Source organism: Cyrtonyx montezumae, unplaced genomic scaffold (genome assembly GCF_038088225.1).
Source record: "Cyrtonyx montezumae isolate F1298 unplaced genomic scaffold, pur_monq_1.0 scaffold_4, whole genome shotgun sequence".
NCBI lineage: Eukaryota > Metazoa > Chordata > Aves > Galliformes > Odontophoridae > Cyrtonyx > Cyrtonyx montezumae.
Window position 1 is genome coordinate 12,811,142 of NW_027072045.1, and position 24,716 is coordinate 12,835,857.

Genomic DNA, 24,716 nt, shown 5'->3' on the forward strand with positions numbered 1-24,716 from the left:
AGACAATGCTAACATAATTTATGAATCAATTCTTCATGCAATAATTTAAAACATATACGTATGCCCTATTGGAAGTTGGTAGACATAATTCCCAGCACACTTATTGCCTCCTTATGAAGCACTCAGGGTGAACAGCAAACTAAAGGTGCAGCACAGCAATCTGAATGCTTCTCAGACTGCAAACAACGCACAAGTCAGCTGGCAAGTCTTAGCTCTGATAGTTGCAGATACTGTCCATGACTTCTGCAGCGTAGTTTGGTTTTGGTTTTGTTTTAAATGCACAAGTAAATAATTAAATACTTCAGCTTGATTAATTTGGGTCTGTAATGCTCTTAGGAGGAATGAGAAAATAAGTGCTTATTAAGCAGGAGAATTTTAAACAGAGCTCTAAAAATGGCAAACTAAAAACTTATTCCACACCAAAATCCTCATGGTTTCTTGGTGCCTCACAGACATAACAATCAGAAAACACAGACTAGTATGAAGTCAGTAAAGGACTATGTAACACTTAGGTGAGGTGATCACCTTTTCATGCCTACACAGCCCCAGATTATCCCTGAACTCACTTAAGTAAGAGGTAACTCCCATCAGTGCTGGGCATTCATCAGAAGATTTACAACAAATACTTTGCTTTGGCTGCAACACAGAGACACCTGACAAACTCCCCCCAGTAGCTGACTGGTACCTGTTAGCCCTGCTCCACACCCTCTTCAACCAGACACGAAACTGCACACAAACTGCTCCTGTGCACTAACATCACAATGCGTGGGACAAGAGAAAAAAGCCCATGGGACAAACACCTCCTAAATAGCTCTCTAATGCATGTATGTACTTGGATGTGTAACAACACAGCTACCACACCATCGCTATAAGAAGCTCATCTGAGCAGGATCATCAAATCGACTTTTGAATGGGAGGGACCTAAAGATAATCTGTTCCAACTCCCCTGCAGTGAACAGGGACACTCACAGCTCCATCAGGAGCTCAGAGCCGTGCCCAGCCTGACCTGGGGTGGCTGCAGGGACGAGGCATGCACCACGTCTCTGGGCAGCCTGTGTCAGCTGCATTCTTAATGCAAAAAAATCTTCTATTCCATCTAAATCTCACCTCTTTCAGTTTGAAATCATTTCCCCTGGTCCTGTCACAACACACCCTGATAAAGACTGTCCCCTTCTTTGTTACAGCCCCCTTCTGGATACTGACAGGCCACTCTCAACTCTTCCCACAGCCTTCTCCTCCAGGCAGCACAGCCGCAGCTTTCTCAGTGTGTCTTTGTAAGGTGTTTCCTCCCTTCACTCGTTTTTGTGGCCCTACTCTGGATGTGCTCTAACAGATTCACACTTCTCTTGCACTGCGGTCTCCACACATGGACACAGTGCTCACCAGCACGGAGTAGAAGACATTCATATATTTTCATCTCTTAAAAAAAATAAGAATTGTACATTCCTCTTCATCACCACAGTGTTTCCCACTTTTTCTATATCATTTCTGAATGCACTGAACAGCATCAGTAAAGTCTATCAATAAAACTTGCTTCAAGTGTCCAAATGCTTGAGTTCTACTTACTGAAATTACTTCTTCTATGTTGTCGAGGGCACTGTCTCAACCACTGGCAGGAGCGAGGAATGAGTACACTATGAATAAATACTACCTGATGTCCTTGAACATAAGGCAGGCTAATTTGCGACTACATGACTTTTATTATATAAGTCACCAAGAATCAGACTGCAGAAGCTCAGCAATATCAGACACTGAATTAATAAGACAAGAAATTAATTTCATATTTAGGATCACCAGAAGAGCTGTGTTACCTTTGATATCACATAAATGAGACAGTGCAAGCAAATAAGTACAAAATGTTAACTGTGAGTACAATGCAAAATAATGCCAGCAGAAAAATGAAGCAACAAAAAGGTCCTCTTCAGGTTTATTTTTGTCTCCACGTGGTTCCACTGCAATAACCCTTCCAGTCCACTCTGAATTTCTCTGGTAGAAGAGCTGCGTCCTTGCAGGGCAGCACTAGATGACTAAGCTGAGAATATACCCTAATTATCCACTGTGATTTCCTGAAACACGCACCTCACGTACAGCTGTTTGTCCCAAGACTTTCTCATCTGTAGATTCTGCTCAGTGGGAAGGCTGTCTATTGGAGTCCTGTGTTGGATCTGCTAAGGTACAATTCCATAACAATCCATATCTGAAGAAAGTGACAAAGCAATGCTGCTAGGAACTGCTGTTCTAGCAGGTGCGTAGCACAAGCAGGAACAGTGCTGCTTGCAGCAGAAGTGAGCTCGTCCTCTGGTTTCCTAATTCACCCCTACACACACACACACAACAAATGGCATCAAGCTCTTTTCTCACCGCAAGGTGTTATATCCTTTTATTCTCAGCAAATCCAGGAGAGATCCAAATGCAAAGATATTCAACTTTGCTAATTGCTCTCAAAAAGACTACCAGCGGACTATATCAACTAAGTTAAACAGAACTGCTGCCATCACTACTGTGAAGTTACTTCATGTTACTGTACTGTTCTAAAAGAATTATCATCAAATCGCTTAAAAATTCCTCCTAGAAGCAATGTCAGGCACGTACAAAAACGTGAGCAGGAACATGGATATATTTTCTTCAGCCTGCACATATAAAGGTGTGCCACTGAACTCCCCCATGCAGATAAAACGGCACCCACTGACATTCCTGATGCTTGCTGAATGCTTACGGACACCAAACAGCACGTGTGAGCACAGCGTGGGGTGCACGGTGCACTTCAGCAGTGGCAGCAAGGAGGCACCTCCACCGGTGCACCTTTCTCACAAGCTGGCACACAGGCTCTCGTTCATCACACACAGATAACCCGGTGACTGCTGAAGAATACCACCCTGTATGCCAGAATTTGCTTTAGCAAACAGTGCTGTGGTGCTCTTTTGTATCTGCCGAGTTTCCACGGCAGTAAACGCAAGGCGTTCCTTTCAGAGTTTACCTGATTTGCTTACCCTAACATAGCTTTTTTGTTTATATTTAACTGTTGAGTAGTTTTTCCAAATACAAGACATTTAAAGATGCTTCAAAAACCGTGTAAAAATTTATAACCATTTTTACCTCAAAGCACCGCACCACTTAAAGAACAGCTTCGCTTTGGATATTGCAAGGATGTTTCCAATTCTGAACTCTAATTCTGTGTTCAGCAGATAAGTCTTCAAGCTAACAGTGAAGATGGTGCCTCCATAGCTATAGTACCCATTACACAAGCTTCCTTCAGCATGCTGAAGGATAGCAAGAAAGTGCTGCTCTAATACAACAGCGTCCAAAAATGCAACTAAAATCACCACCAAGCACTTTCAGAAATTATTTCCCTCCTGACTTCTCAAGTGGGGATCACCGTCTGATCATGAAGACAGTTCAACATATGAAATAAAATCTTGAAATAATAAAACCTGCTTAGAGGTGCTGGACTCCCACATAAAGCAGTTCTCCGACAGCGCTGATTAGTGATGGTCACCCACTCCGAGCAGAGTATCTCACTCACTTATTGCTTCATTTTCTTCAGTAAATCACACACCCCTTCTAACCCTAACTTGTGTAAGGTCCCTTGGTAAAGGTTCTTAAAAGAAAAAAGGCAAGCATTAATATGTCTTGGGACAAAGGAAAAGATCATATGTGCATAACTGCTGAAAAGACAAGAAACAAGGGTTGTTACGTGTCTGATGGGAGCTCTGCAGAACCCTGATCAAGTTTGTACTCTCCACCATGTTTGTTCGGGGCAAATAAAAGAGTGACAACAGTTGATGAGCAGTTCAGAGCAGAGAAGACAAGCACAATCTGCAAACAAATGAAGGATGAGCTCATACTGCTGAGCGCACAGTAAGAATGGCAGATAGAATTCACTGTAGCATGCACTCTTCATGCACACGGTTAGCCATTACCATGCAGAAATGAGAGTATCACATAGTGATAGAAATCACTGTTCTGCAACAGAGAGAAAACCAAAAGCAACTGCTAGGGATTGCTGGGAGCAGAGCACAAGGCTGAAAACACTACTGTGCCACCACCGTAATTCCAAGCACAAGAGAACAAAAAAAGAAAGAAGAAATAAAGACAATAACATTTATGAAAGGCAATATCTAGCCACCGCCTTCAGCCTAGGGAACCTCAGAGGAATTAATTACTGGAAAATAAGTGAGTCTTCTGGGAGCCCGCTGCCCTGCTCTGCCACCACCACTCAGTGCTGCAGACAAGCTATCAGCAAGGAGGGTCCCCGCCCAGCCCAGCTGCTCTTATCAGTTCTCATCTCCTGTCTTTATTCCAACTGGAAGCCTTAGAAATTACACTGCAACTCTGAATGAAGACAACAGAAAGCTGATCCAGGCCAACGTCCACTGGAACTACTGGAGGGGACCTGAAGGAAAATGGGTTTAATCCTGAAATGTTAAGATCTGAAGCTGTCCTCTGAGGTCAGTGACACCGTCTTTGATTTTAGTGCAGCAGGATCATACCTCGGGCGAGCTACTCATCTACACTGTGGCAGATAAAAGATTTATAAATCATTCCACTTAAATGAATTGAGGTAATCTTTGTTTTCCCATCAGATATACTGAGAGCAGGAAAAACAACCAGACCACATCCACTATCTAACAAAGTACTGCTACAAAAATGGGAACGATATGAATCGCTCATCAGTGGCTGGTGACAGGAGAGGCATTGTAACACGACTGTATGAGAGGTCTAGCTGAGACAGGCAGGCTGGCAATTCCACTATTTCAAAGCTTTTTTTTTTTTTTTTTTGCTTTAACTTACTATGAAAAAGCAAAATAAACTAAATAAAAAGAAAAAGACAACCCCAGCACACGTCACAGAATGACTGTGATTTTCTAATAGTACAGTTATCATCCACATAGACACTGCAAGTTTATTGGATCCTAAAAACTAAGGAAGAAAAAAAGCCATCTCATTTTGGAAAGAAGGGGCCTGTCTCATTCAGTGTTTAACACACTACATACATGTTTGGAGCCAATTAAGTGAAAACAATTCAGGAGGAAATGAGAATTAAGAAACAGTCATTAGCAGAAGCATACACATATCCATATTCTTATATAAAATATATATGCAACTATACTATATTGTATATGCAATATACCTATATTGTGCACACGCATATGTAACGTATTATGCATACATATATATGCCTATTTTATAAAGCCTCCTTTGATTCTAAGATGTTCCTAATGAACCGATAAAGGACAAAATTAATTTACCCTTTTTCTACAAGTTAATGGGGGAAAATAGCTACATTTGATCACTACATTAATTCTTCTCCTCTTCACATTTGCTTCAACGGAGCTCCTTTGTGGTGCTCTTGCCAACAAGTCTCTGAAGAGCCCCAGGGGCAACAGCTTGTCCATCTGCAAAGCAGAAATGAGCCCATCCCAAAGAACACTGTAATTGAGCAAGTAGAAGCCTCTGTGCAGCTGACAGGACCTCGTGACTGCAGTTATCTGAAAGCAGAGCAAACTTTTCCATATGCTTTCAAACAAATCTCAGAATTGTATTTCTTTGGTCATAGCCCTAAGTGAAACAAGCTCCATTTTAAGGATTAAAATTAGCATTGCCAATTGAAAGTTAACTCACACCTTAGGAATACCAACTGAAAAAAAATGTGGATTATATTCAGGATGAGACACAGAGGAGATTCCCATGATTTCCTTCCTTGTCCTGTATGGTGCAGTCGCACAGTAACAGCAGACTTGGAAAGGCATTCATTCCTTTTAGGTCTGAGCTTGCACACAAAAAGTCTTTGCTGCACAAAAGACATTTGGAATTCAGTTCAATTAACATTAAAGCTTACTCTCACAAATGCTTGACACGCAGAAATTTAACTGAACTGCACCAAAACCTCTAAACAGCCCTTCCTACACACAGAGTGCTTTCTGGCTGTCACACTGCACACACATGTGGGACACCTACACCCGTGCAGATGCACAACGCGAGCTACCCTCTCTGTTTTACATAAAAGGCAGCAGATGTTGATAGTGGCAATACAAAAATAAAGTTGAATAATTAGTTTTAAATCTCTTCTTCCTTTCAAAGGCTCATAACTGTTCTCTAAGGTAAAATTTTTAATTCCCATCCGCTGTTAAAATGGAGGATCTGTTGCTCAGCTGAAGGCTAAAAACAGAACCAACCAAACAAAAAGCAGTCTGCTCTTTCTGGGTCACTTCTTTCTCTAATTTGACCATCTAGTCTTTTTTTTCTTGGACACCCATTTGTTATTCAATATCATCTGAAGCAACACACACACACACACGCACACACTGGGGGGATTCCTTTCTGAACATTGGTTTACTACAGAGTATGAAAACACATTTTAACTGTTCCAAACATGAGCAGTACATACACACACAGAACCATAAGATACATAGTACTCTTACTGCTGTTACGTACTTACAAACACTGCAGCAAACTCTGTGGAACATGAGACAGTTTGTAAGAGTTTAGAAAAAAAAAGTTACTGTATGGTTTTCCAGCTCTCCCTCCTTGTCTTCCATGACTCCCAGTAGCTTACTTCCCTGGACCTCCAGCTTCCAGACACTGCCAAGCGTTCTTACCCTTGGTTTGCCCATCTCTGCCAGCTCTATTAAGCACTTCTCTTTCAAAGTCATTCTAACCAGAGTAGCACAGATAGAAAAGTGACATCCTTGCTTCATCATTCAGCTCGACTTGTACATCAGTGCAATGAAGGAAGAGCAGACCTTCACTGAAGACTGGATTATATTCAAGCACAAAGATTACACACGTCATAAGATACTTAAGCCACACAAAACCACTTTACTACTGTAACATAAAAACTTACCCACTTGGCAATTGGACACCCCTGAGAGCTTTTTCCTTCCTTTCCTGTATAAACGACTACCTCTATCCTCACAGCGCTTCCTTTCGCTCCATACCTGCATTAACAAGGAGTGAAACCGAAAACACACTTTAAACCACTAAATACATTCAATACAACGAGAACAAGGACTTTACTTTTTACTTTATTGGGAACAGAAGAGGAAAAAAATACTTCGAACAAAAAAACTTTTCAATTCAAAGTCTTATCTGCAAAAGCAATTTTGGAATGTCTACTCCAATAACGAGCTGTCACTATGGGAGCACTATTTGGAAAGGAAACGTTGCCAGCTGCCCATTGCTGTCATCCCTATGCAGTTCAGCAGCACCTACGAGCACAGTGGCTACAACAGCAGCAGCTCAGATGCACGAGTTTGGAATTGGAGTGCGAGAGCTTCCTTCAAGCACATCGCAACGGGAAAATGTGTTACAAATGAGCACAGCAAAAACGTTAGAAAACAAAGCCAAACAGCGCTCATTTTCTCACAGCTCCTCTTCTTTCCTGTTTACACAGTCAAAAATCCTATTAGCACTAAAAAAGCACATTTTCTCACCTGTTCTCCATTATTTCTCTTACAGCAGCAACACTTGGTCCTGTCCCGAGGTGTGTGTAATACGGGCCTTCATCTTTCTCAATAATTTGCTCTATAAACAGGTTGAGAAAATTAAGTTTACACATCCATATCTTATTTAAATCATTACAAGTCACTTAGAAATGGTTTACAGAAACATTTTCTCCAAATTAAATACACAAAACCTGCCCTGGAATGCAATGAATAATCAGAGTCACAGAGTCAGAGGGGTTGGGAGGGACCTCTAGAGATCACCGAGTCCAACCCCCTGCCAAAGCAGCTCCCTAGACCAGGTAGCACAGGTACTATACAGTGTGACTCATTTTTCTTCTCAGAGATATCGAAACTATATTATTTTGTGTTTGCTTTCTCCTATTAACCTTCGGGTAGATTTGCTTTCTTGATGCCACAAATAGATCCTATTTATAGCTGTATCTTGCATTCTTTAGCAATTTTCATTGCAGGACCTGACACATATTGACTATGTAAGCTTCCCAATGCCCCTATGACCAGGCAAACATTATCAATTCGTTCTGGACATTGAGGCCAAAAAACATCAGCTGACAGTCATCTACACACTACAGAAAAACACAACCCAGGCCTGTTCACTAGCAACCTCTCCTCTTACCTCTGAGATGAGGCATGTAGAAGGCTTAGACAGAAATCTTAACAGAAACTCCAAGCACCCTCAGGGCCAACGGTGACAGTAACGTGACTGCTCTCACTATGCCCTGCTGCTTATCCAGGAGGCATTTAGGCAACAATGAAAAAGTATTGGGTAAGATTTTGCCCAGCTTATCTCAAGCAGAAACTAGTTTAAGACCATAGAAATCATGATCTGATACACTCAGATGAAGTTATACAGCATGCAAGTCAGTAACGAGAAACGGAAAAGCTCCTTTTCCTCAATTTGAATTTAAACAACGGAGAACTGAAACAGGGCAGAGGCAAAGCCAAAGATACTGAGTTCTGATGTGATCTGAAGGCCTGAAGAACACCAGGCAAAGGTTACAGAAAAGGAAAGAACCATTTTCTTATATTTCCTAAGGGCAAAACAGTTATCCTTTTGCAACACACCTAAGCGTCAAGGACACTTCCTTGCATTCAGGGAAGCAACACAAACATATCCACATGAAAGGTACAGGCAAAAGTTGGCAAAAGGATGACTTACCAACACAGTCACAAGTTGGCAATTCAGACTGTCCTTTCTTTGTTGGTGTATCTATTAAATTTTTTGTAGGAGTATCGAGAAACTTCATAGGTGATTCGAGAAAACTGCTGAGTGTGTTTTTTGCCGGAGAACACCCTGAGTCACCTGTGCTCTGTGGATGGTCAGTACCCAAACTTCTCGACGTTAGAATGGTAACTTCACCTGCACACTCCATGTTCCTGAGAGCTTCCACAGTGCCTGGCACCTGACCCGCACTGCAAGAGACAGGCAGCACCTGTGTCTTGGGATCTGCCTGTCGATCAACAGCACCGTGCTGGACGTGGGCTTTCTCTTCACTGCGCGTTTCGCTAGCTCTCAGGTTAGACTGATTAAAAGTTTGAGGCAAATGATGTGTCTGACCAACATTCACTGCTTGCTGTACCTGAGAATTACATTTTTCTGTAAACATCTGCGTGTTTTCACTTGGTCTGGTTAACAAGGATGCTGTTTTCAACTGTGAACCTGACAGAGGATGACGGGAGAGCAGATTGCCATACTGGTTACATGCAGCGATGTCATTTTTCAGTGGAATGATGCCCGGTGGGTCACCAGAGCCCGCAGTTCTGATTTGCTCATTCACCACTTCATAGCCAAACAACCTGTCTTTTTTTTTCTCCTGTGGTACCTCAGATAATCTGTGGAATTTTATCTGTGTTTGAGGAAGAAACAACCTAGGTTTTTCCTGTAACGTTAGCGCATTTTGATTCAGTGCTTTCTGTACTTTGGTTCTTGGAGATTTTTTTTCAGACAGAGCCCCTCTGGAGTCCTGTGGCGTGTTCTGACCAAGCTTGTGCAGTTTTGATGATATCCAAATGTCCTGTAACTCACTATGCTGGCACGACAACAACTCGAGTTGGTTTCGATTTATTTGTTGATAGCGTGCTTCTTGAGGCTTCTTTTTGTGTCTTGGTTTCCATGGCACGGCATTTCCTTTTTTATTTGTCGATTGTTTTTGCTTTAACAGTAAGGAACTGCAATTATGCCTAAAAAATACAGATTCTTTTCTCTGCAACAGATCTTGGTTATGTTTTGCCTGCCTCTCGTGGGATATTAAGTTAAACAGTGATGTCTTTATGTCATTCTTCTGCTCTGGATTTGCCCGGTTTGATTCAATTAATGCTGCAAGTTGAGTTAGTTGTGTGGCTACATCCTCTTCATCCTGGCTGTGAATTCCTCCTTCCTTAATTAAAGGACTAGCTTCCAAGCTCAAATCATTGCACGCTGGCTTTTGATCTAATTGGCCAAGAGTATCCAAGCTGCTACCTGTACACTGGACATTGCAACACCGTGAAAGGGTGACTGGATCACAGCTTTTCTTGGTATTGAGTCCGGAAAATGATTTTGCATTAGAAGTTAATTCAGATAAAGTTTTGGTATCTCTTGAGGATAACTGCAATTTATACATCTCACTAGCTAGACTGGCAGGTTTATCGCACAACTCCGAAGTCGAACTTTGGCCATTGTATAACACTGCTTTATTTGGGAGCTGCTTCTGTGAATGAGCACAGTGAGTCAAGAGCTGTTGTTCTTTCTGTAAGTAAGTGTCTTTGATTTCTTTTAACGTAGAAGATGTAAAGGAGGATGAAATATCCCTTTTATAACTATGAAGCAAGTTGGGAGTCGTTCCTTCCGTACATTCAGTATTTTCAGCTTTAGCTGGGGAAGTTGTTTCTAAAGGGACTTCAGATAACTGTGTTAAAGCTTCAATAGCTACAACCTGCTCCACAGTTAGGTTTCTGTTTTTAATCAGGGACAAGAAGGTTGGCTGGAGCAAAGGACTCCCAAGCAGTGTCTCCGTGTTAGGTACTTTGAAGCCATCTTCTCCACGCACTTCCTCTTTCACCACTGGAGGACAACAGGAGCTTTCCTGCAGAGCTAAAACAGAACTGGTTTGCAGTACTGACTTCTCAGAATCCTGAAAGACGCTGCAAGTGCAGTTTTCCTCTTTCATGAAAAGATTTCCTTGTTTGTCTGGGTGAACACAGCTAACGCTAGTTGTCAGAGTGCCGACTATGTCGTTCAGATCAGTAGCCTTCATCCACTGGGCATGGGACTTGCTTGTCAAATCTGTCCTTTCCTCTACAGATGCTTTTCTCAGTGAAGCAATTGCTTCTGGTGATGAGTAATGTAGGGTTTTTATGCCATTTTTGATGGTCTGTGCAAATGATTTTTTTGGCTCAGCTAATTGACTGGGAGAGACCGCTCTTCCACTTTCTTCTGCATTTTTCAAGTGTTCGTGGCCTGTCACAGTTCCATGGTTATCTCCATTGACACGGACACCAAAGGATGGCTTCTCACTATGCGCCCACTTCTCTGCTTCTAAGCCTGTCATTCTTTCTTTCTCCTTAGACTGTGCATTTTCGAAGGGTTGTGTTTGGTTTGTTTTCACCCTGTATTTTTCACCATGACCGCATATACTGCATTCCATGAGTTCTGGTCTGCGGCCATTTACTGGTTTGTTTTCTAAATTTGCCTATGAAATAATAATAAAAGAAAATGGTTGTAACAGCTGCTCAAAAACCTTAAAAATAAGAAGCATATGACTTACAGCAATTAAGCCCTACTCTGAATATTTGAGGAATATCCTAATTAACCACAGGCACAGATGTTGAAAAAAAACCAGCAAGTCATAAAAAAACCTGAAGCATATCTAAATCTATAGCAAGCTGCTTTTTAAGGTGTTTTAAGGCGGTACACAGAAGAAGAAAGCTTGTGGTGTGGAAAGCTAAAGAAATTAATTAGCACAAAAAGGACTTTACCAATGAGACGCTGATCTAAGGATTTAATTTTCTGCTGAATTTGCATGCGCAGATAGAAATCTCCCTTCAATTCAAAGTAAGACTGAAATCTAAAAGTTTGCACTTCAGTATAATTACACTTTTACAGCTATACTCAAACTGTCACGGACTTGTTCAGACACTCCAGTAAGAACAACTAAGTTTGTTGGTTAGTCACAACTCCTTCAAAAATGCCAAAGGCTGAAGTGAAATGGGCAGTGAGCCAGCTATGGTATTACTGCAGCCAAACCTTATCATGTAAACACTGTGACTGCCTTGCATAGTTAGATGGTATCTTTCAGATTTCTGAAGGGTCTTTCAGGTAACTGACTGAGCATTGTCACTACTGTAGCACCCTCTTAAGATTTAGTTTAACATAGGCTTCATCTTCCCAGGCACGTACAATTCACGTGGCTGTAATAATGTCAAAACCAACAGTATCAGAATACTGCACTTTGGAGATGGTACTCACATGGGTATTGTTTGAGAAAGTAATCTCACTGCAGCAACTAAGAATAATTTAAATATTATGTAGCTTTCAGCCCTACTTAGTACAAAAAACAGTACTACTTTTCAAATTAGACATAAGCAATAGAACTGGTTAATGAACCATCCATTGGCACAGAAGTTTTTAGCAGTTCACTTTGAGCACCAAGTCTAAAAGAGTTAAACCAAACATGATTTAGCAGCCATAGCTAAAATGCATGGACTTCTCCAAGAAATGAGGCCAAATGTAGATTTACAATTAATCATAACCATCAAGGCAAAACTTCCAGAAACCCCTAGGCAAAATGAAGCACAGGGACCTAACTCCATCTGGAACCCAGTATCCACCTCACAACTGATAACTAATCGATAAAAAATGTAACAGTGTCCTTAGTGTGTCCTAAATACTATCAGGCATCAAACTCTTAGGAAAATGCTATATAAAACTGTATCTACCATCTCTGCAAGGAAGATTCAACCACAACCATCAGTGATACAACCCACTTCTTTCTCAGCTATGCTGTTCCTCAGTAAAGTACTTCTATCTGACATAAAAGCAACACTGTGCTTGAAAATACTAAGTACATGACGTGATAGAAGAACACAAGTGCAGCACTGTGTCCACAAAAGACCCAACTGATCTCAGCAGCAAACTGGCATTATTAATAAAATGATCCCCCACATGCCACAATTTCCACTAACTAGAAGCTGCCTACATGCACTAAAGAAGAAAAAAGAACCAGCTGAATCACGTCACTGGCTTCATTTCACGTTTTATTTTTCCACACAAAGAACAGAAATCATCATAAAATTTGATTTAAAAATAAAAATCAATTTCACCTCCTTTTGAGTACTGTGGCGCTTTTTTTGTTACTGTACTTCAATGAATCCTAAATACATACTATTTTATTTTACTCCTCTTACCAGACCTGCCCATGGCCTTTCCTGTTCAATAGGTAAAGCTACCGTTTCCCAGTATCAAAATAAATAAGACATACTAGCAGGGGCTCATCTGATTCTCCTCAATCAAAGTCTGTCAGACCAAAACAACAGCTCAGCAAATGCTTTTGCAGCTGAACAACCTGGTTGGAGAAGTCTGTCTTGCAGACCTGAATCAAAGCACTGAAAACTCCAGTCAGGGATACCATGCTTCCAAGCATCTTAGAACTCACAGAAGCTGAGCACGGAAGACTGATCCAATTGATTTCTAAAGCTTTCATACAAGTGTAATGGAAAGTGGTAGATACCCTGCACCAACAAAAGTAATTTCTTCTTCATCAAGGGGAGCACTGCTCTAGCTGGATATACAAAACACTAGCGAACCATGCTCAAGATTAAACTTTGCTTATATATTAACTTTGTTAATATCATTAGAAGAAGAACCGTAGGAATACAGCCTGCTGCAGTCATTGCCAGGTTGTTTAAACTTCAGCTGGACATTTTATCTTCTTTTACATACACCTCAGTGCATGAGGTAATGCTTACAAGCACACTCCAAAAGGCAGTTACAGTAAATCATTCTCACGAGTCAGACTGTAATATTGATGTTTCTTGTAATACAACACGACTCTGAAGTAATGCAAAGATTTCAGTAATTCACAACCAAAATACAATGGCAAGGCCACCCTAAAGACTTTTCCACATTTCTTGTACAACTGAGAGCAGACTGCAGGTTTAGATCTTACTCCATGTATGTACAGGTGGTAGCAACACATTCTGTACCGAAGATAACAGCCAGGAATTACTCTTGTAAACAATAAAGCTGGTGCCTAGATCAACTGCTGACAGAACAGCTCTCGGAGCAAGTCTTGACAAGCTGCACAACAACCTACATCCCCTAATTAGCCATCCCAATTAGATTTTTCCCCACACCTCCAAAAGAATCGCTTCCAACAGATGAGAACAATGCCTGCACCTACTAGATTGTGCTAATAAACAGGATGACCTGAAAGGCAGCTCTTCTAGCATCACAACACCCAACAGTGCAAAAGGATGAGTAAGCAAGGAGCACCTGCACGGCACACCTCCTTTCCTCTGCAGTGCTGAGGGCATCTTAGGATCCTGACACTGCCTGCAGCAATGCAGTGGGCCCCGCATATTCTCCAGGCTGGCACAGTGTTGGTACCACCTCTGAACTCTAATATCTTAAGAAATTCCTCTCAGAGAAACTCTTTGGGAAAAACAAACAACAAAAACAACATACTTCATCTAATATTTGAACAGGATGTTGTATTCATGGTCTAGCTGTCAGATGTCAGTGCTTCAAGAGCCACTGACCAGTAGCGATTTCCTCCTATTTACCAGCATCTGCCTCGAAGGACACCCTGCAACTCCATGGAATACAGGATGCCTAACAGAGGTGTAAGTTTGGGTCCATCATACAGGGATAAAAAGGTAGCTGTGGATAGAAGATATGGACAGGAAGTCAGAAAGCTCAGGCCTGGGGAAACTTATCAAGTTGAGTGCTACCAAGAAAGCCATCCTGCATGCAGGTTAAACAGGAACGATGCTGAGGAAAGTGCAGGGCCACTGACTGCCATAATGCAGACAACAATAAAGTGCTGCCCAAGCTTGTAGGCTGAGAAGAGTTGCTGGGCAGGTAACCAGGCCACAGAGAAGTCTGTGGCCCCTCGCAGCTAAGCAGGGGCCCAGCTGCAAGCTGAGGCTCATTCCCATTAACCTCACCAGAAACTTAAGGCTATTATCACTAATTACATATTAACCATGGCCATAAAATGGTATGTCTCTTGCAGTACACACTTGTAAGCATACCACAGAAAGCACTTACCAGAGATCTTCAAGTAAAAAGAGCAATTTGGGCCCTATGATAACATAACCTAAACCACCCTACAATACGTTTTGTTCCTCACAGGAACAATATTCACAGATGGCACTGAGGGAGCATTTACAGCAGGCTCATAATTCCATATCTTAGAAGCTATAGCAACAAAGGCAAATAATCTCTGCTCTTGGCAAAATGATGCAAAAATGTGTAAGCAGTTTTATAAGGAAACTCTAGGCAAATAGAAGCTGGAGAAATTCATCTGACTGGGCTTTGCTGGATGGATCTCCCTTTGTTCATAGCTCCCTTGTGCCCACCCAAACACATCCTCTCAGCTACCACAGCAAGTAAGCCTTCATGCTGGATCTTTTAACAGCTAGCAAGTCCGCTCTACCTAACCATGAGGATTTTCTCATCTATATCTATATCCAGGATGACCAACAGTAACAACTATATCATAGGATCTTCCCTCTCTTCACTGATCTCCCCCACACCACTACCACAGTTCTCCTGCTCACCTAAGTAACGCTTCAATGAGACCACTTACAAGATCTTCTACAACAAGCCTCTAAAGGATGCAGTTTCCAGCAAAAAAAAAACAACAACAAAAAATCATGGTGCAAAACACTTATTCAAGCTCTAAAGGTTTCATACTGTGACGCCTAGAGAAGTATGTTTATTAGATTCCTCAGATTTCTGTCAACCCTGAGCAGAAGGGTGTGAAAGTGCAAAGCAAAACCACAAAAAACACACCATGAAGGACAACCCTAACACAGGATCCCCTATGTGGAGATGTTAAAGAAAATCATACCACAGAACCTTTTCTGCTACAGAAGCCATTATAGACTAGCATCCTGCTTGGGTTTTTGTTTGTTCTAAATGGTGTTTTGATTTATTCCATCATTTACCTTCAACACTGAAATGGTGCACTCAAAGAAACACTGACAGCTCTGGAAAACAGCACTCAACCCACAAAAGAAAAATTATATATACAATCACCAGCAATACCTATTCCCTAATACAACCTTCCCCTAATGTGCTTTAACTAAAACGTAGAGAGAAGAAATCCAGTCTCCGAACGTGCTCATCCTAGCTAATGCCTCCTATGGTTTGCTCATTTATGAAGGCATCAGCACAAGTTTAAGCCTGTGACTGTAGATGGAGAATCACCAGTGTTCTGAATGGGGTCCCCAGGGAACTTAGCACAACTATATATTACATAAGATTCTCAGCAGTGACCTAGAGGAAAAGTGAAATTAATTATGATAGAAAAATAGCTCACAATGATAAAATTAGATATGATTTCTTGATAGGCAAGCAAACACCTCAATACAGAGCAAGGTGAAGCTGTGTATCTAACAACAAAGACAATGGATTGTATGGACATAATACAGGTTTTATCTTCCAAAGCAATGACCCTGGAAGGAGCATTAACATGGTCAATAAAACACTGCACAGTAACTATAGAAACTCCTGTTGCAACTTTACAGCCAAAACAGTTAGCAAGATTCTCCAGCGCATAAATAACAATGTAATTAGGAAAAGACAGATTATTTTATACCCCGTATTTGGCACTTCTACACCTGCTAGTGGAGCACAGCATCCAATCCTGGCATCCCCAATTCAAGCAAGACATTGATATGCTGCACAGGTCTTGAAGGACCATGAGGAAAACAAAAGATTGAAGTATCTTGAAGTGAAAGCTTCAAGTCCACTTTCTACTATTTACCAAAGAAAAAGAAAATTGAAAGGCCACAAACTACTGCGAAGTCTATGCAGAAAAGAAAGCTAATAACAGAAGGCTCTTTGTTCTAGCAGACAAAAGTATAAGCAGACTCAATGACTTCAAGTTAAAGCCAGAGAAGTCTGGACTGAGACTATGTTGCGCATTTTTGTAGAGGTACAGAGCAAAAAACCTTTTAAGCATGTCACCAGATGCTTCGTTGCAATTTTCATCCACGGGAATTTACAAGTTCAAGTCCCTTCAGGTATTTTTAAAACACGATGCTTCAACCAAAATAAACTGATCCAGTCCTACAACCCCCAAGTGCAAGAGCAAATGATCACAAAGACCTTTCACAGCTTTGGGGTACGTGAACCAAGCACACAAGTTAGTCCTTTGCCTTCTGTTCCAGGTTCCAGCTCACTAAACACCTGAACTGCTGCCTCAGGCAATCCCCCAGTTCCTATAATGTAACCAGGAGCACATTCAGCTCCTTCACACAGGACTTTGTTTAAGCGCTCAACCATCTATCCTACAACCGATTCCGTTCTTTACAACATGCTGCATGCCAGCACAGCAGCTCAGACCGTGACTACCAAGGACACACAACCCAGTAAGTTAACACCACTAACCAGCCCTGACTCCCAAAGACGCACTGAAACCAGTCATTCACCGAGTCATTTTCTAACTCAAACATCTACAGTATATTTAGTCTGGTTTAAAGCTGACGGGAGGCAGCAGACTAAAAAGAATAACTAAGACAGAGATAACTACGTTAAGAGGACCACTGAGAGGCATCCAGATAAAATACAGCCGTGCTGATAAGACAGGATACCCAGCTACAAGGCACCACTCGGGATTCTGAACTATGTTTTGTTTCTTCCCGAGAAGATCTGACCTTACAAAAGGAAGTGTCTTTGTAAGATCCTTTATTTTTACCTCCCAAATCAAATCACGTCAATATAAATTTACTGCAGTGGAAGTTAAATCTTATGGTATTTACAAAGCCGTGGCTCTGACCAACGTGCATGGGAAAACCTGCTGCCATGTTATCTGCAAGATCTGTTTTGTATTAATGCCATACATAAAATCTTACTATAACACCAGAAAAAGCACACAAAAATGAAAATCTGGTCCCATTCAAGTCAGGTGGAGACTTCTAACTGGGTTTCCTCCTGCAACAGTTTGAAAGCCATAAACAAACATGCTCAGCAATGTGGAAGGGGCTCTAAATGAACAGCATCCATTTTCCCATTTCCTAGAAACTGTTATTATCTACAAATGCGTGAGCATCAAACATCAAATACCAACAACTAAATACTGGCATATGCAAAGCTATTTCAAGTATTTCATTGCCTGTGCCACATATAGCAAGAGTTCCATAAAGTTCTTAGATCCGTAATTGTAAATACAACTAGCACCAACAAAAGATATAATAAGAAAGCAATGTTTATTTTACATTATAACTTCCTCAGAAATATCTAAACCACACACAAACATAACTATAAAGTTGCATGCACACATGGACACACTTTTCTTCCCACAAATGTTACTTCACTGACTATCATGGGCATTTTTAAGAAGCTCTTTCCTCTCAATTCAGTACAGTGGAATCTTCAGCATCCCATTAGAACACAAAGTGACAGGAAAGATCTAAACAGTGATTCCAAGCACCTGCAATCCCCCTACCCCCTCCCAAAACACCCTAACTGCCAGGATCCACCTGGCCCAGCCTCAGCATCCCCTGAGCAAGCTGAGGAGTGTCACAAACTCCACTGCTGCTTCATGCAGCCAGCCAAGAGTTGTAGAGGCAAAGAGGAGGGTGGTGCCAGTTGTGGGAAGGAGAGGAAGCAGCACCAACAGGAGCTGTGCAGGACATGGGCCGTGAGGGAAGAAGAGCATCTCCACATCCTGCTCAGCTCCACCAGCACCACTGAAAAAGCCCACAAGGGGCCAGCTTCAGCCCCCTGAGAAATGGAGTAAGATCACTCATTTACAGACCATCCACAAAGACTTCTTTGTTAAGATCCCATTCCAAAAACTGTCTACATACAGGTGAAGTCTTAATGCAGCATACAAAGGAAACATCGCTACTCATGAGGATTGGAGACTGCACAAAGTGTGGCACTAAATTATAACCACAATCTTTTGGCTGCTTGCTTCAGCTGAGGTACATGAGCCTAGTGAGTGCAAAAGGAAAAAGCATTAATTCCATTTAGACACACATCCAGCCACCAAAAATGTCCTTAAGAACAATAATCTAGGCAATATTTTAGAAATGAATGCTTTTAATTTTGAAATAATTTAATTGCTAAATTACTCCTTAGTTATTGTAGTTCTAAAAGTTGAATAATTTGTGTAAACCATTCTTGTGCCAAAAGCAAACTCCCTATGGGAAAGGGAGCAAAAAGGCACAGAAGAAACAGGCAGAGACATCCAACTGGTACTCAAAGCAACTTTAATTGGTATTTTCCAAATGAGTACACTCCAAGATGATTAAGTCCCTGTAAAAAACTCAAAGCATGTCTTCCGTACAACATCCCTCCCAACTCCTATTATTCTGTCTTCTTCCTCTGTCAAATTCCACAGCACTGCAATTCCATCCACTGACTTGTTGATATCTTACTTTATAAAGGGAAAAAAAAAGTTGAATTACTTCCAGCTAAATATTCTGGCAAGCATTTAGCACTAAAAAAATATACTTACATGTTCAAAAATCCATTCAAGCCATGCTCATTCAAAGCATTAGCATGCACATTAGAGCTGCTGCTCTTAACTCTTGTTAACAGATACGTGAGGCTGAAATAGTGCAATTTAAGCAGCAAAACAAACCATTTTACAAAGGGCCAACAACAGCTGGTCTGTCACACTGATTTCATATCTGAACATTGCTTTTGATATGAAATACCATGCTTCGTACACACCAAGGAGAAAAGTTAAAGACTGCTCTATTATGCATTTGTGGTTTCCACGGAAATGAGACTCCCACTAGTTCCTCAATGCAAGGCTTACAAACAAACCTGAAGTTCTAGATACTAAGTAATCTCCTGCTCTGACTTCAACCAAAACTGATTTTAGAGTTCAGCAGGTGCTGTCTGCACTTTTCTAATGCACAGACCACCACTACAGTGTTGATGCATAAACACACAACAGAATCAGGCAGAGAACAAAGAACGGGCACAGTTATAACACTCACTTAGCACTGCATATACTGCCATGGATCTCTCTCTCCAGTCCTTTTTTTTTTTCTTCCCCTTTTTGTTCCTTGGTTGGTTTTTAAAAACTTCATGAATGCAGCAAACATCTACAGCCATTGCTCCACAGAGCCAACAAGAAAGACCACGGCCTGTTCCCCTTCATCAGCTGTATCTTGACCTGGAGGCTTCCTTACTGCTATACGAGATAACCTGGAATAAAATCCACAAATGCTCCTTCTTTATCATCCATTTCCATTAACTCACAATGACTCTTTCCTCAAAGAGCATTTGCTCATTCAAAGAGATGAATATTTTGGACAACCTTTCAAAATAAGTACAGAGAACAAAGCACAGCAGTTACAGCACAGAACTTCCTGAACGACTTCTCTTTCAGTAACTAGGAAAAAGCAGTAAAACGCAAGCACAGAAAATGAAAAATGGATAATAAAAGCTACACTGTAACAGTGTTGATCACTTTTGTTTATAATGTTTGTATCTGTCAAACTTGTTTTCAACAGGAAAGCATTGCTTTTTTAACCTGGTACAGAAGAATTTATAAAAATGCTGGTTCGTAAAAGTATAATTAGAGTGACAGCTAGCTCTCCAACCAAATAAACATGCATCTGTATGGACTCAGGATGACTGGAGAAACATGAATCCCATTCACCACTGGAGCACAGTTCTACATAACCCTATTTAAGAAACTCTACAATCCTTTTTTTGAAGCAAAACACAATTAAAACTCCACTAAACCAATAACAAAATATTAATAATAATTCAAAATATCTGTTAAATTTTCTCTGATGTGTCACTGGTTAGCTTCCCTCAGCTACTACTGATCATTAGAACAAAGACTGAAGTTGTAATTCAGTAGATACAACACCACTTTACACGCAGTCCCACCAAGAAGGCAGGCCAGATCCACACACAGACCATCATATTCCTAAAGCACCCTTGTGGAGAAGTGAAATGGTGAGTCTTTCTGGACGTGTCCTGCAGTTAACAGAAACACAACCTGATTTAACATGACCAACTTAGCCCACCAAAACCAAAGCAAAAGCTCCCCAGCACCAACCCAGTCACTTCGCTGCAGCGCCCTCAGGAGTGCCATGACTTCCCTGGTGCACACAAGTGAACCAGCTCATCAGGTACGATTCAGCACCACAAAACAAAGCGCTTGCAAACTGAAAGAACCGACTCTAAAACCAAAGGGGAAAGAAACACTGCAGAATCAATTCAGCAGAGGAAAAATCAAACCAGAAATAAACACAAGTCCAGTGACTAACATATGATACTATGCACACACACAAAAACAGACAAGCCTTTTTCCATTTAAGAGCCAAGAAGGAAAAAAAAAAAAACCAACAAAAAAAAAAACTGTTCAGAAGGCTTTTTGGAAAGGATAGGAATGACAGCATCATATTACATAGCAACTTCCCCTGCCATCAAATAGGAAACAGTGGTAAAAGAGAAAATCTGAAGGCTCACTAGGAACCCCCTAATGCAGACAGACCTCTAACACAACACATCTAGCCGGGACGAGAAAGACTCCTCACACTTTTACAGGTGTACACCGATTCCACATTACAAAACAGAATGGCTGGTCCACAAGAAGTCCTTATTCCACACGCTGCCTCCGTCACCGCACAACGCGTCCAATGAACGAACGCTAAAGTTTTAACTACACCTACGTGCTGTGCTGCAAAAGTGTCAGCCACCAAAATGAGCAATTGAGAGCACATCTATGACTTAATGAAATATTCAGATGCAATGGGTTAATATATAAAAGAAGAACACTTGTTAGTGCTGTGCCATCTCCGTTCCTATAGGCATATGGGGAGGTGGTTTGCACAGCTACACCCACACAGAGACACACAGAGGTCAGACACATCTGCAAGCCAAGAAAGCTCATTTGCTCCTTACTTGTTCTGAACTGTTAACTTCGTCTTACAAACTTAAGATTCCTTCGAGCAAGTTTCTGTAACGTGCAACAGTGAAGACAAAGCTGCTAAGGAGTCCAGATGATTTCAGATAAAATCACACTATGTTCAGCATTTATCACATGCACCATGCCCAACAATTTCTGAAACGTTTACATACTGGAACAGCGCTAAACTATGTTAGATCACGTTCAGCTGCAGTCTGCGACAAGAAAATAACTGTCAAAAAAGTTAAAAGCATTACATTCTTCTCCTTTTCTTTAGCTGCTTTCTCCAGTTTCAGCATCCACCCTTTAGCATTTTAGTCTGAAAGCACAGAATTCACAACTTATTTGCATACAAGACAACCACGGACTGAAAGACACAGTATGAATGTGCTACCTGTTACTTTCCACAGCGAATGCGGGCATAACCGTAGTGAAGCCGTGCTTTGTTACAGCAAGGTGAAACAGCCAAGGGAGCACCGATCTTTTGTTACTACGCAAAATAGCCATCTTAAGAACCCTGCTGAAACACTACCACGTGAACCGAAGGCCCCTGTAAGTTTATCGAAATTTCAGCGTCGCTTGAGGGGTTCTGAAGTTTAAAGAGAAAAGGAAATCCAAAGCACCATAACTGCAGCGCCAAGCTTCCCGTGCCATCAGCGTACGTGACAGCGGCGGCTCGCGGCGCTGCCACCCGAGCGCGGCACAGCACAACACCGGGCTGCCACCTCCGTCCGCGGGGAGGGGAGCGGGGCGGCTCGGCACAATGGGGAGCGCACGTCCCGGCCGCAGCGCCCCGCACGGAGGCTCCGCCGTGTGTACAGCATGCCGGGATGGGGGAGGGGGACGGGGAGAGGCACAAAAAGAACACGCTCCGTGCCCCTACAATCGGCTCATCTGCCCGGCGCCTGAAAGCGCCGCGTCCCAGCGCGTTACCCCGAGCTGGACGTGACAAGAAACGTCGCTTAACGTGAGGGGAGAAATAGGAAAGCAATCATCGGTTACCTTCAAAACTCTTTGCTTCCTCCTCTGAGGTCTTTTGTTTTCAGTTAGAACCTAAAAAAACATCAAATCGCAGAATAAGCGGTGGTCACAAAGGCAGACGCCTCCACTTTTATTATCGAACTGCAATATTTCTCAAATACCCGAGTGCTTCACGTGCGGCTGTGCGGGCCGGCGGCGGCACTACGCGGCCCCCCCGCCGCCACCCCGACACGCGGCCACGCCGGAGACGGCGCAGGGGAGAGGCCCCGCCGCCCCCCCGGAGCCGACCTCGCTGGTGCCCCGCATTCCTCACGGCGGCGCCCACCAGGCGGCCATCTTGCTTCCTGCCGCAGCGCAGCCCTCCTCTCCCCTCCCTCCCTCCCTCCCCCCGCTCGCGGCGGCGCGGGCACGAGCCGCGTGCGGATCGGCGGCGCCCGCCGCCCCCCCCCCACCCCCTCTCGAGGCCGCGCCGCGCGCGCCCGGAGCCCGGGTCCGGCCCAGCCAACGGGACGCCGCGCCCCGCAGCGCCCCCACGCGGCCTCCGCTCGCGCTCGCGTCGGACCCGTCCGAACAAAGGGGCTGCTGTGCGGGCGGCCGCCGGCAAGACGCGGCGCGGACACGGAGCCGGCGCCGCCCCCCGCGCGACCCCGCCGGGACGCGAGGACCCGGGGCGCGGCCTCGTGAGGGCCGCGGCACGCGGGGTCAGGCGAGGACACGGCCCCCGCGCGGCGCGTGCACGCGGCCGAGCGTGAGGGAGGGGCGGGGAGGGGGAGTCCGCGGAGGGCGGTGGCGAAGCGAGGCAGCATCGGGACTCCGCACGGCTGTGGGGGGGGGGGGGGGGGGGAGGGCTTCAACCGCATCTACACGTTAGGGAAGCACCAGGTCCTGCATCCCGGCTGCACCGTGCACCGTGCCCCGGCCGGCACAGCACTCGGTTCCGGCCGAATCTCACGTCGGCAGAGGGATAGCAGCGGCGGGGCTCTCCATGAAATCACCATTTCCCATTCTAAAACGAAGAGCGGCGGCTGGAAAACTGCCTGCCTCCCCGCGCTGCAGCATGCTCCTCAAACACGGCCAGGCTCTGGGCAGCACGTTAAAAGCCACAAGGAAGCAGGCCACACCGTTCCGTATTTCCCCGTTTCTCGAACTAAAGCCGCTGAATGAGTCACCGAGGGACAGCTCTGCGAGGCCACATCCCGGGGCCGCCGCTGCCACCCACCTCCAGGCCGACGCTCCGCAGCTGCCACCGGGACAGGGCTGCGGCCCCGAAGTGCAGGCACCTCAGCAAAGCCGGGCCCTGCAAACGCTTCTTCCCCGGGAGAAGGCGATAATACGAATCCCTCACCACCCTGCTATGCTGCTTTTGCGGCGTGCTGAGCCCTGACCTGCAACCTACCCGCACTGCCCAGGTGCGTGCAATGGTGGCACAGCAGCACACACCGCTTCTTGACACACGATGGGCTTTTTGACAGAAAAACACTGCAAAACAGCTCCAGCAACTACCACGTTATTTCAGAAAGCGGCAGCCTTGGAGACAAGAGAAAATGTAAAATCTCCACACTCATGTGTAGGTGGAACTTGTCAAAATGCTCTTTTCACTGCGGAGCATTCCTACACCATTCACCCAGAGTGAGACAGCAACGCAGCACAAAACCTTCTTCCTCTCCTTTCCCGTGATCACTGACACTTCTCACCCCCCTGTCTGCTCCTTCAGCAAGCAGCGACACCAGCTCTCCTGCCTACATATCGTACCGTAGGATGTTTTCTCCCCTGAAAACCCCATTCCTCTCAGTGAGGTAATGCATCCCTGAAGGTTTATGTGGATGTTATTTCGAAGCAAGCTTTTTGTTTGTAAAGCAGCACGCGGGGACTCCAAACCCCTGCCCCAGCTGCCCTGCAGCCATTGAACACACGCAGCTCTCACACACTTTGCCGGCTCCTGCGTTGTTTAGTTCAAGTCAAAAGAAATCACTCCCTTTAAGGCAAAACATCAATGTTTAAGCTTCGCTCACGCAGAGAACATCTGTCCCCCGTTGAATCACCTCCAAAAAATGCTTACATTCCACCAACACAGACAGAGACGCACAACTCCAAACGAGGAACACACTGAAGCCAATCCAATTGCTCTTTAATTGTTTTGTTCCCTTTCTATACCATGGACAGAGACCTACAGACCTTTTCC

The 24,716-nt window shown here is 43.5% G+C and overlaps 1 protein-coding gene across 2 annotated transcripts in view; it reads right to left on the reverse strand.

Annotated features, from left to right (window-relative positions):
• Window positions 1–24,716, reverse strand: part of TET1 (tet methylcytosine dioxygenase 1) — a 57,285-nt gene that overhangs the window by 21,008 nt on the left and 11,561 nt on the right. The window contains exons 3-6 of one of the 2 annotated variants that reach the window (XM_065746216.1): window positions 22,556–22,606; window positions 8,623–11,134; window positions 7,434–7,524; window positions 6,845–6,938 (exon numbers count right to left, since the gene is read on the reverse strand). In XM_065746216.1, the coding sequence (XP_065602288.1) occupies window positions 6,845–6,938; window positions 7,434–7,524; window positions 8,623–11,134; window positions 22,556–22,606 (2,748 nt within the window). The remainder of the gene's footprint in view (window positions 1–6,844; window positions 6,939–7,433; window positions 7,525–8,622; window positions 11,135–22,555; window positions 22,607–24,716) is intronic. The other variant, XM_065746217.1, reaches the window with a different exon arrangement.